The following is a 12,756-nucleotide window of genomic DNA, read 5'->3' on the forward strand; positions in this document are numbered from 1 at the left end:
AGGCAGAGGACAGACAGCTAGAGCCCTCAGTTCTTCTCGTCACCCCACCATCTTCCTGTTCCTCTGCTTCTCCAAAGGCAGCCCAGTGGCCGTTTCAAGTCTACGAGCCTCGTTCCCAATAAGCGCAGGAGCATCTCCCCCCGTCCACGATGATGGGCTTTACTCCGATCACCCTGTCGTGCCGGGCGAACGAACTGCGCATTCGGGAGGGCGAACGTCCGTCATGGGTCCCCGTATCAAACGTCAAACACTTCCTCTCACCAGAACAGTCACAACCCTCGATGATCAACTCCCTCGAGGCCTCGGCCGTGCCGTGCTAGGGATTGACGAATCCTTCACTGTGGAGATTTTGACATCAACTGACAGTCTGACACCAAGGGCGGCGAAATGCCATCAAGGCCAACGCTGCACAAATACGGCACATGGAGATGATCGCCCAAGACGCCCCCTTCATGATTTCATAGATTTTCACACGGGGGCAAAAGATACGTCCTCTCTCGCCGTCTACGATGCCCAAGAACAACAAGCTCCCAAATGCAAAGATCCATCTCATAACATCCTGGGCGGTGTCTTGTTCCTCTCAACCTAACGTAGCATCATGGGTTCCTGGCCGTCCTGGACCAGCAGGCGCGCAATGGCGCCGGGTTCTCCAGGTTACATGTACAACAACAGGCTGACCGTCGATCCTCCAGTAATATCTGCCAGTCTCGACCAACAAGGCATTCTGGAAAGGGCACGGAACAATCCAGCTCCACAGAGCAGCAGCAGCAATCGCTGGATCGAATCAGCAAAAACTCATCATGAACCGGCGCAGAGCAGTTCTTGCAAGTTGACTGCCAGCTGGTCCGTATCATTGCGATCACCGCGCGACGAACAGGTTGGCAACCAAGGGAAGAATTCGTGATTGGTCACGGAGTATACAGTCGCGGGGACGAATGAGAGCACCGAGGCTGTCGGCTCGACGTGTCGTCCTGCCCATCAACTTGACAGCGTGGACGCATCGGACTCGTGGGAGCTGGGGGGTCGGTCACGGTTTCACATCTGGGCCAGCCATTGTTCAAAGGTCAATCGTAGCGCACCTTGGGCTTGCCAGCGAGGCCACACTGGCACGCTGCCACACCACCATCCCAGACGCCGGCTCCGTGTCTGCGTTCTCTGTTCGGCAGCTGTGAAGGCCGCCAGTCCAATCACCGGCCGCAGGAGCCCCTGAGCACTCCCCGATTCCGTACTACTATGTAGATGCGTTCGCCATACTGTACGCTCTGACCCTCTGGGAGGAACAATTCGATGTTCAGCATGCCAATCTAGCGGAAAGTAAGGGGGAGCGCGTCAGTCCTAAGGGAAGCGTCCATCCTTCCAGACTGCAGTGTATTTCGCCTGTGGTCTGGAGCTTGGTCCATGGCCAGATGACCGACTGGAATGGACCAGGTCGGGTCGGCGTCACGCCCTCGCAGGTCCCTCGAGGTAGTATTATAATTATATTCATTGCATGTCGCCGGCCGCACTTCATCTCGAGGTCCTGGTACGGCCGGCGCCGGGGCCGTAAGTGGGCGCTTCGGGAGACTGCCAAGCCAGCCCCAAAAGCCTCAAGCAACCCACCACAAATTGATCGAGCGCTTGCAAGTTGTTGCAACTTTGCAAGCTTCCAATAGACGCGGCAGACACCGGAATCTCTTTGGGGGCCCCTCTCTCTCCGAGTCTTCTTCTCCCATTTCTTGCTTTGCCAGAGTGGCCCGCATGGCGCTACGCAGTAGATACCCACATGCGTAGCCGTGCATACAGACGTCTGCTCCACAGCCAAGCAACTATCCTACATCATACTGATATGCCGACTCTGACCTCTGTCTTTGAGGCTGTCACAGCACGCGTATTGGCCGTGTTCCGTCCCTGTACAGGTAAAGTGTGTGCGCCTCCAACACACACTTGCACCCACCGCCACCAACGGTCCAACTCCTGCCACCTACAGTACGAATACTAGTGCTCGTAGCCCCAGACATGAGCCTTCGTATCAGAATGCCTTGCATCACGGTGCATCGCGATGCTGCGAATCACGACGGGGGGGGCACGCACTCCAGCCACCAGACCGACTTTTTGGGGACCAGCGCCATGAAAATTTTCCCTTGCCTCGTTCCTGCTTCTGCGTCTCTCTGTGCCTCACATGGTCGTTTGGTCGTGTCTCTCTGCACGCGAATACCAGTGGAGAACATTCTGTCACGACCTGAGACTGGAGGAGGGGATCCACGTTCTCTTCGTCCGATGTGAGGGGAGGCAATCTTGTCATCCCGATGTCCCGGCTTCTCTTACACCAGACGTTCCCCTGCACATGGCGTGCGCCCGCGGTGCAGCGCATGTCACAAAAAGCAGGCGACGAGGATCACGTCGAGACGGGCGGCGGCGGACGAAGTCCAGCCTGGCCGAGCCAGCCCGGTATTAGTTCGCGGCGAGGATCGTCAGCATTCCACCAGTCCCCCTCTTCTGGCCACTGCTCTGCAGGATGTGTGCTCATTCACGTCATGCGGCCGCCACGTTTTCCCTGCCCCCATCGAGGAGAGGGTGGTTTTTACTAGGTAAGGTAGGTATGTCTGCTTCGCACCGTCCTGTACCCGATGGCCGGATTCCCGTCAGGCCGGTCCCGCATATCTGACATGGAGCGCATCAAAAACGGCGCCCGCCACCAGAATCCGATGCGGTGCGTGATGTGCCCCATTTGCCGCCAAAGGAATCCTGCCTTGGGCCCCCCCCCTCCAGACCCTTGGAAGCTGGGCCATCCCAGCGCCTTTGCCTTGCGAGGGGACCCTGAAGAAGAAGTGGCAAATATGGACATTCGGCCGTCATCAGCAACGACATCAGCATCGTCATCAGCATCATAAACCCACCACCATCGCCGCCCGTAGGATCCCGCCTCATCGGATCGCAGGGGACCGGACCCTGGGATCGACGGCGAAATCGTCAACTGCGCCGTTGCGAGTGGGGGCGCATGCGCAGACGAGCAGCCCAGACAGCACAGTGTCACTGTTGGGTCATTGTCGATGGACCCTGCGAGGGCTTCCTGCCTGCTGGACCCTTTGAATCCTTCGACTTGCGCATCTTTTTTTTTCCCCCATCTCTGTTGGCTTGATCGTGCTGTGCCTTTTCAGCCCCGGGCTGGCAGAATTCGTAGACTTGGCCAAATTCTTCGAGGCAAACCCCGCCCTGTACCAGCCACACTTGGAACTCCCTTCGTCTGGGGCAACTCCCCATGATGTCAGCAGTCAGCACTGTCAGGCTCTTCCACGAATAGAGATCACTGAGATCACTGAGATCAGCCACCCCAGGCACGGCTATCCCCGAATCGGCACAGCGGCGCCATGGCTTGCTCCTAAATTTAACAGACGGGGCCCCATCAACACCATGTACTATGTATCAACCCATCAGCTCGGCGACTAAGCGACAACCCCAAAATCTCCAAGTTCCACGACTTCTAGACTCACTCTCAACACCCTGTTTATTATTATACCATTTCTGACTTTCCCGCATGCACAGAGTAGACATCAAAATTACACGGCAGCATCAGGATCCAAATCCTTCCCAGACTTCCAGCGACCGCATTCTGATACACAGAGGAGCACCTTGGCATCTTCTGGACCGCACGATACGTGCCGAGTACCAGGGCCGCCCAACACCCGTCCAAACACCGTCAGATCTAACAATGTAGGCTCAGAGAGGCCGCAGGCCACCATGTGCTGCAGCTCTCAAGCGTCTGGCGGAGCAATGACTGACTGACCTGAACATTTCAAAAACATCACGGTCAACCCCGGAGCCGGAACCTGAAGCACATGGTGCATTAATTCGGAGCACCACTCAGCCAAGGCACTCTCCGTAAGCCGTTTCCAACGACGGCGCAACCCGCCTCCGTGCCCGGCTCCGAACTCGATCCCGGTGCGCCCCCGAACGGAGCGTCGAACCTGGCTCACCCAATCTTGGTCTCTAAGACATTCAGGCTGCCTTGTGCATTTTTAATTTTCGGTTTCGGATCTTCTCGCGCTGGTTTTCGGATGCGGGCACGACGCTGCAAGGCGACATCCCACCCGTGTCGACGGCGTGGACGCAGTCAGCAAAGTGCTTTGCATAACGGTTCCTACGGCTCGAGGCCGTTACTCCAGCCCGAGAGTGATCCTTCGGTTCCACCCGTTAATCGGTAACAATTGTCGCCTGCCTGCTTCTTGGTCCCTTTCCCAGTGGCACCAACACCTTATACGGTTGGTATAATAATAGGGCCTCGCAGGATACCAAGCCCTCCATCGTTCTAGACTTGCTTCTGCCCTCCGACAGACCATGCGGAACCCGCGCCAACATCTTGCTCGTAGGAATATTGAGGCCAGATACAGCTCCTCCAATGCATGATATGATCTGATCCCCGCTTACGCTTTGGGCGGGCTGCGGCACAGTTGATTGATGATTCTAGCTGTCCTGGGCTATGTTCTCACTTTTCAGAAGAGCTTCTGCGCCGCAGCTTGACGTCAACCTTGGGAGATGGCGTGGCCTAGTTCTTTTTCTCATGTGAAGGATCTCTCGTAGCATGTTCAAGATGGCGCCGGTCTTGGCATTGTCCGGGTGCTCTAATGTTTTGGCCGGTACCTCCATCCAAGGCGCCTTGGAAAGCATATCCTTGTCTCTCGCACCCTCTCCGAAGCCAACACGTATTACCGAGAAGCCTCCATAAGAGAGGTATTGGAGAGGAGGAGCAAGAGCGTTTGTTGTACATCGGAATTCTGAGCCCCCGAAGGATCCTCTGACGGGCCATTGTCCGAAACTCGTATAACGCTGGGGCCGCTTGTCCAGGACGGTAGTCAAAAACTCGAGACTTTTTGCTTCAGCCATGTCTTGAGCAAAGACTGATGAGTAAATCCTGATTCTATTTATTCCTACAAAAGAGACCCCATGCTTCCCCAGTAGTTGGCCCTGTATACTTTTTGCCCACCTACGAAAGGGCGCCGACCAAGTAAACATACATCCCGCTACAGAAAGCATCCCGCCCACCCTCAAAGCCGCAACAGGCTCTCTCACACAGAGCAGCCACACAAGTGCTGCTGGTATCTTTTCCACGACGGTGCACTGTGCTCGGCCAAGGCAAGAAACCAGTCCTAAATGCTGACCCGCGAGCCGCAAGGCCCATACGAATCACCAGGTGCTGGCCTGACTTGTTGGGCAAACGCCATTACTGGACGAGGCTCTACGAGGACGTATATTTAGAACGTGGCGCTGCAGGTCCGGAGAGTGCTTATGCTTTTTGGGGGGGCTAATATTTAGGTCTCCTCGGATTCGCTGATATTTAGGTCTGCATTTGGAGGCGTTTTTGGGGTCGAGAGGTGTGAGTCTGACACGACTTGGCACAGCCTCAAATCAGGCTCGCTGGGCGACGAACCACGGGGCAGGAACTACGAAAAGGCCTTTGGAGATAAAAATCCCACCCCCTGTTCCGGAAGCCTTGTTCTGGCTAATTTGAATGGTGGTGTCGCAAGGCTCAGTTTAGCGATGAGTGACGAGTGCTCTACGGAGAGGCCGGTGAGGATATCAGGACCATATGCGCTACTCATGCTCATACTTGAGGTTAACTAACACTAATAGATACCAGACACTTAAGCATAGCTGCATAATTTCTGCCTCTGGCTCCCTCGTATTCTTAGTACCATTTCCTACAGCACAGCCCAGTTAACAACAACAAGTCTCATAAGCCAGTCACCGCCACCCCGTATGTTCTGCCAGCCATGATAGGTAAGACCAACACCATTGCGACAGAGGCATCGAATGCAGGAAATCGCGATCGCGATGGTCTAAATAGTAAGAGCCTCGGTAACTGTGTTCATGTAGGATTTACGGATGGTAAGGTATAGATTGAGGTATGTCGTATTCTACCTGGCCGATATTTGCGGTGTGTTGCATACATCAGGCAGGGCCGACGGCAATTCGCAACAAATCATAAAGGGCCAGTAGGCACGCATTATTTCAGGCGATGTCAATTAGAGATTCTAAGCTACACCAGGTAGCTGCTCAGCAATTTTTTACCCAGCCTGTCTGTCTGTCTGTCGTCTACTCACTGCACATGCTATGTTGTGTATCAAAAAGCCGGCTAGACAATCTCCAACAATCCCGCATGGCTCAACGCTCTCCCACCTCCTCCCAGTCATAAAACACATCAACTCCGCAGGTAACCTCGGTTTCCAATCGCATGAACTTCCCCTCGGTAGACCCTCCCCATCATCTCCACAAGTCCTTGCTGCCCCTCGTCGAATCCCCTCCGCTGCTCATCGGTCTCCACGAGTCCATCGATCCCCTCCCGCCCGGGGGCGCCCCAAACGGCGGCGGCGGCAGGGGGACGGGCTCCTGCTGGCCCGGCACGGCCAGGAACGCACCCGTCCCGCTTCCGACCATGACGCTCCTCCGCGCCTCCCCTCTGTCCCAGCCCATCCCCGCCACGTCCGCCCCGAAGCCGAACCCGCTGATCGGCCGCTGGTTCTTCTCGCGCGCGAAGCCTGGCGACACCGGCGGCTCCAGGGGCTGCACCGACTTGACGGGCACGAAGCTCCAGTTGCCGAGCTCGTTGCTCTTGGTGAAGACCTCGAGGGTGTGCGTCGGCGCGGCGCCGGATGATGCGAAGGGGTTGTTGGAGCTGAAGCGGTTGGCGGCGGAGACGTTGGACAGCGGCCGGGGTCGTAATTGGGGAGGGGATAGTGACGACCCATCAGGTGCGAGACGCATCGAGGGGATGTTCGGCCGCCCGTTGGAGGCGGTGAAGCTGCTGGAGCGTACACGCGTGCCCGAGAAGGAGGCGTTGGGAGGCGGGAGGCCCTGGAGCTGTTCAGGCATCGTATCGTCGAGGACGTATAGCCTCCGAAGTTTGGGGAAACCTCCTCCGAGGATCGAGTTGGCCAGGTAGCCATAGTAACCGGTCTCCAGAGCGGCATATGGCCCGACTGATGATGCCGCCGATATCTCAAATCGGAACGTCTGCAGGCTCCGAGACGACATTGGTTGTACCCCCGCGGCGTACGGGAAGGGGTCGGAGACCTTGGAGTGTATCGCCAGTGTCTTCAGCGATGGCGCCACAGCCAGGACATCGCCGACATTGGATGGATGAACACCCGTGTCCTCGAGGGTCAGCACCCTGAGCGCCTGCTGCGTTTCCACCCACGCCAGGTAGTCGACCAGGCCAGCCACCGTTACCCGCGGGGTATCCTTGAGCACCAGCTCCTCCAGGGGCGGCAGGGACGGTAGCCCATCCTCGGCTACGAGGACCTCGTCGGACAGGCTCTGTGTGTCCGAGACCTTGAGGGCCCTCAGGTTCTGCAGCGACGCCAGCACGTTGCGCATGGTCCTGGGGTCAACGTTTACGCGGTTGAGCTCGAGCACCTCGAGGCGCGTCCACACCCTGCCGGACGCCAGGGCGGCCAGGCTCTGCTCCGAGCCACCCAGGTACGTCATCTTGCGCATGTTGGGGCAGCGAGCCTGGACCTCGAGGCGCAGGGTGGCCAGGGCCGGTTCGTCGGCGAACATGCCCTCGGGCAGGTCGATATAGTGCAGGTTGGGCAGGACGGCAATGGTCTGGGCCAGCTCGACATGGCTCGACTCGCGCAGCATGTAGGGGATCTTGAGGAACTCGACCATCTTGCCGAGGCGCGTGGGGTCGTCGCGGACTGTGCGTCGCAGCAGGCGCAGGCGAGCCTGGGCAACATCCTCGGGGATGCCATTGCGGTCGAAGCGCGACGTCTTCTTGCGCTTCTCGGCGAGGATGGCCTCAAGATGGCAGTAGTGGACGGGGTCGATGCGGACGCTATGGTATCTGCGCCCAAATTAGCACGCCAAGTTCGCAACGACACTTGGGCCTCGAGGAGGGAGGAGGTGAGGTGCTCACAAGACAGGAACAGCATTCTGACGCCACTTCCTACTGACGGCGACACAGTGGGCGAGGTCGCGCAGGTCGCAGAGCATGCAGCCGCCGTCCGAGGCACTGGCCTCGCACGTCTCGTAGCTCTCATCGCAGGCATGCGGGCAAACAAAGGCGAAGATGCGCTGGAGAACGCGCGGGGGCAGCTGGGCGACGAGCTGGGCAGACTGGTATGTGGGTGGGATGCCGTAGTAGCGACCCCCAGCACCCGAGTCAAGGTCGTTGCTCCTCTTCTTATCTTTCCGGCGAAAGAGGAGTCTCATGTTGGGCATTGCAGATTAGATCATTAAGTAACTGTCGTAGACGCCAAAAAAAAATAGATAAGCAAAGGAGCGTGAGGGGGAGAGCGAGGGTCTGAGGGCCTGAGGGTGAGCACACTACACGGCGCTCCCTTGTTGGAGTTGTGGACGGTGGTGGGTTTTGGGGTATGACAGCATTGCTGGATCCTCTGTCTGGGTACTTTTACTTCTTCGTTCTAAGTCAGTCTCCATATTCCCCCATTCCACCAAACAGACTTGGGACTAAATTCAGGGGTCCCCTACCTGGTGTCGACTTGTCCCCAGCCAGTCGACACACATCAACATCGCGGTCCAACCGTCCAGCGCTTCGTCCCGCAATCCACAGATTCTATCATGTTAGACGCTGGCCGATGCAGGCAAATCCTCAGCTGCGCCGCCCTGGGGATGAATCAACCCCAACCAACGAAACCTGACAAACAGCGAGAATCGCCCAAGGGCGCCACCGAGTGTCTCGCGAGATTGGAGGAGCGAGCCGTCTCCATGTGACACCAAAGGGCCAAACAGCGACATGCAGTCAGCAACCCACTGCTTTGTGCTCCTTCTGCGCACCTATTCTTATCAATTCTCAGTTTTCACGTCCCTACCCGTTGCCGGCTTCGCTGTACTACTGCCATTTAATACTGGCATGTTCGTAGCAGTACTCCGTACTACTCGCAGTACTACTACTAACTATTCATTTTTAGCAAGCCAAGCCCCAACCCCTCCAACGGGGGGGCTTCACCCAGCCGTAGAACGGGGAGCGCAATGTCTCGCGAGCCATTATCGCTCCCTTTGCCAGTCTCCCCTGCGTCATTCCAAAGCATCACTCATAGCTTAGCCCACATGAAATTCAAAAGTCAATTATAGGCAAATGGAACCCGGACCATGTTAATAGCCAGGTATAATTGCCCAGCTGTGTGTCTATTAAACGGAGTACAGACTGCGCAAATCAAGCATTACAAGGTTCTCGAGACGCAGCCCTCGCTCGAGGCCCGTCCCAATTCTTTTGCCAACATAACCGAGTCGAGCCTTGCGCCCTGGCTTCGACAGCGTATGCCCAACCATGACCCATGTTCGCCACAGATGTATAAACAATGCAGACGTCATCCAGCCTCCCATCATCATGACTGTCAAAAGAGACATATAATACTAAGCCTCAGGCTACGGCCCTGAGCTTACTCTCAAGTGCAAACCAGGGACCACCTTCTCCACAATATATTAACCCGTAGATGCCCATACCCCCTTTTATAGGATGCGGTCCCTGGCTCGTGTTGGCAACCTCTCGCTTTTCCACTCCCTTTGTTTTGCGATTGCTCCCGATGTGCCAAGCGACGACCGTCGAGGCCAGGCATCGATGCTCGCATTTAGGCCCGGCGGGAGCGGGTGGTAACACCATTGGTCTTGGCACCCGTGGCAGAGCCGTTGCTCTTGCCCGCCGAAGCCTTCTCCATATGCAGAGGGTCGGGGAGAGGAGCCTGGCTCATACGGCGCAGGGACTTGCGGCCGGTAGCCTTCTTGTCCTTCTTGTAGGTGGCGGCGTAGAACGAGATGAAGAGAACCAGATAGGAGCTCAGAGTTCCGATACCAGCAAAGGCAGCAAACTCCTCACCGGCGCACTTGCCAGCGTTGGGCATCCAGGGCCAGTAGGTCGAGGTGAAGTAGGTGTAGGACGCAAAGTAGACGAAGCCTATCCCAACAGTTGTCAGTCTCTCGTCCCGTGTTCCCCCAGGAGCCAGAAATACGTACCGAGATCAATGACGAACTGGATGATCTGAAGGCGAGTGACCCACTCCTTCCACCAGATGCGGATGCCACGGGCGCTCTGGAAGTAGTACCAGTACATGACAACATGGACCGTCAGGTTCAGCGTAATCGGGACCCAGGAGACAGAAGTCGAGCCAATCAGCTGAGTATAGCAGAGGAAAGCGGTAGCGCCATGGTGGTAGCAGTGCAGGAAGGCTGTCGCATATCTGTTAGCGGCATATACCGACAATCGGGCATCGAGGGGTCATACTCAGGGGCTTCTTCTTCAGGAACAGGAACACGGTGTCGAGGAGTTCGAGGTACTTGGTCAGATAGTTGAGCTAGATGCAGAAGGTTAGCAACCGAGTCTTCTAGTTCCAGCACGGAGCATGGGTACCCACATAGTAGAGGACAACAAGGGGTTGGGTCCAGCCACCATCGACATTGCAGATAGAGAAGAAGACGCCCTCGCGAACGATAGTAGGCAGAAGCTGCTCAATGAAGAGAGCCAGGAGGATGGCGCTGATAGCGGTGAGGTAGAAGTTGTGGATGAGGAAGATGGTCTTGAGCTTGAACGGCTCGCGGTTCCGCATCAGCTCCCTACCGCCGAAGATGATGGCGTAGTAGATGACGATGAAGGTGGACGTCGACTTGAGGGTCGACATGGGCGTCTCGAACGGGACGAATTCGAAGTCATTGGCCGAGTAGCCAACGACGGCCGTCCAGGCCTTGTCGAAGATGGGCCATAGATGGATGCCAAAGGGGCGGTCCAAGGTCGGCAGGGGCAGCTGCTCGAAAAAGGTCGAAGGGGCGGACATGACGGGCAATAATGGCAGTCTGAACGGTGCAGAGGAAACCGGATTGAAGCAGCGGGCTCGATGCTGACGCAGGAGTCGCGTGGAGGAGGAGCTCGAGGGTAACTTTAAATACCCTGCGAAACGGGAGTGTCGCGACGGGATTCACAACGGCGCAGCCAGTAGGGCTATAAAGAAGGATGTTTCAAGGAATGACGAGAAGTGAAGCAATGTGAGACAGAGACGGCGCCCCAGCGTACGACGCGCCAAATGCTCCAAAGAGTGCCGGACTGGTGGTCTATTATGGGGAGGAGAGGAGGAAGAGAGGGAAGGAAGTCAATTCCGTCAAAAAGGGGAAATTTCGCAGGTAATAGTACGGACTCAGCCGCGACGCCCCGACGCTCTTGGCGCGTCCAGCAGAAGACTTTTGGGGTCCGTCGGGTCCGGCCAGATCTAAAAGTAGTGGATACATCATTATCTGTCGGCCCTTGGCAAAATGGGGTCGGAATCGTGGCTGCTTTAGCCTTTGTCCCCCTTCACCCGGTACGGCCAAGTGGAATATAGGCCAGTGTTTAGCAGAGTCCATTAAAGCAGCGTCTTATGGAGGTAATGAGATTGTGTACCCACGACTTCCTCCAACTAGGCCCAGTCCATCCACCACCACGTCCTCGCATGTGATTTGCCCAGCAAAACGCAGAGAGTCAACAATCTCATCAATTGCATATCGGCGAATCCTCCGGCAATGGCACGTGATATCCACCACCAAATGACCGAGCGAATACTACTCGTACCTACCTACCTAGGTAGCGGAAGGGCCTAGTTTCTGGTGACGGCTTAGCAAGGGCTTGTTGATTAGTCACTAGCTACTTCGTACAAGACTCTATATCGACAGAGTTGATCCTTCGGCGACCAATTTCATCCTATAAGGCCTTTGGTTTAGTGACGGTCTTGTGATCAAAAGATTTCTGTTTTTCTAAGCACGTCTCCGTACGGACTAGTGTTTCTACTACTATAACAGCGGCTATGGTACTATAACCTTGCGGAGCGAACACAGTCTTAGGTTACACATAGTCACAAGCCACACACGTAGTCTTAGGCTACATATAGTCTTAGGGTACAGGCAGTCACAGGCATACACAAGGCACGCTGCCAAAGGCACGCTGCCACTGCCAAAGAGGCACGCTGCCACTGCCAAATGGCACGCTGCCAAAAGCACACACAGCCAAAAAGGCACGCTGCCAAATGCACACGTAGGTCATCTACGCAGGTCATCAGCGTAGCTACACTCGTAGCCAAGTTACAGCTATATCCACTCTGCAGGCAGCGGAAATTACTACATCATGGGGCCAATGGCTCAAGTAATTCCTACAAGTAACGAATACTCGTTCAATCTATCAGGGTTGCCAATATGAATAAAGAAGCCATTGTCTTTCAGGTTTAGAAACTTGACCGGTCGTGGGTAACCGCTAAGTACCTAGTTCCAGAGTCCAGCGCCACGAGAAATTCAAACGTGAAGCCATAAAGAAGTAATGAAGACCCCAGATATGTAGCTTGCCGTTGTGGCATTCTACGAAGCTTTGGTCAGAGCACACAGATAACCTCGCCGCCACGGCGAAATGGTTAACAGCCACCGATTGCCGTGCTGTAAGTGCTGCAAGTGCTGCAATTGAGTGCGGGCGAATTGGAGCAGCTCCAAATCAAAGCTTCCCGTCATCAAAGATCATGCCACTTGGTGCATGACGACACACTGTGCTGGGCCCTCCATCCCCAGGCCCTCGTAGCAAGCGCAGAGCACTTATGCCTCATCCGGCCAGCTCGCTCGCACTGTCAGGACTAGGCCAGAGCTAAAGACCGCCTGCTTAGTCACCTTCCAGCCAATCATCGCCCGCCGTCACCGGGACACCTCTGCTTGCAACCGCATCGTCCCGAAAGCCTCAATTCTGAGGAAAAAATACCTTCCAAGCTTGCCTTTCCCGACACCACCGACCCGTCTCACGACCCTTTGGCCTCAGCAAAA

At 56.1% G+C, this 12,756-nt stretch overlaps 2 protein-coding genes across 2 annotated transcripts; both read right to left on the reverse strand.

Moving 5' to 3' along the window:
* Window positions 1–6,237: 6,237 nt before the first annotated feature.
* Window positions 6,238–8,187, reverse strand: ACO1O0_008913 (uncharacterized protein; the record flags this gene model as incomplete). The annotated part of the gene is made up of 2 exons (XM_083198267.1): window positions 6,238–7,819; window positions 7,892–8,187. 2 exons carry the CDS (start codon window positions 8,185–8,187, stop codon window positions 6,238–6,240), a joined length of 1,878 nt encoding a protein of 625 aa, XP_083046002.1.
* Window positions 8,188–9,566: 1,379 nt separating this feature from the next.
* ELO2 (GNS1/SUR4 family-domain-containing protein) lies at window positions 9,567–10,763 on the reverse strand (the record flags this gene model as incomplete). Its single annotated transcript, XM_083198268.1, has 4 exons — window positions 9,567–9,889; window positions 9,949–10,161; window positions 10,217–10,286; window positions 10,347–10,763. 4 exons carry the CDS (start codon window positions 10,761–10,763, stop codon window positions 9,567–9,569), a joined length of 1,023 nt encoding a protein of 340 aa, XP_083046003.1.
* Between the last annotated feature and the right edge of the window lie 1,993 nt (window positions 10,764–12,756).

The sequence above is a fragment of the Amphichorda felina genome (genome assembly GCF_050947745.1).
Source record: "Amphichorda felina strain 45539 chromosome Unknown scaffold_9, whole genome shotgun sequence".
Lineage (NCBI taxonomy): Eukaryota > Fungi > Ascomycota > Sordariomycetes > Hypocreales > Bionectriaceae > Amphichorda > Amphichorda felina.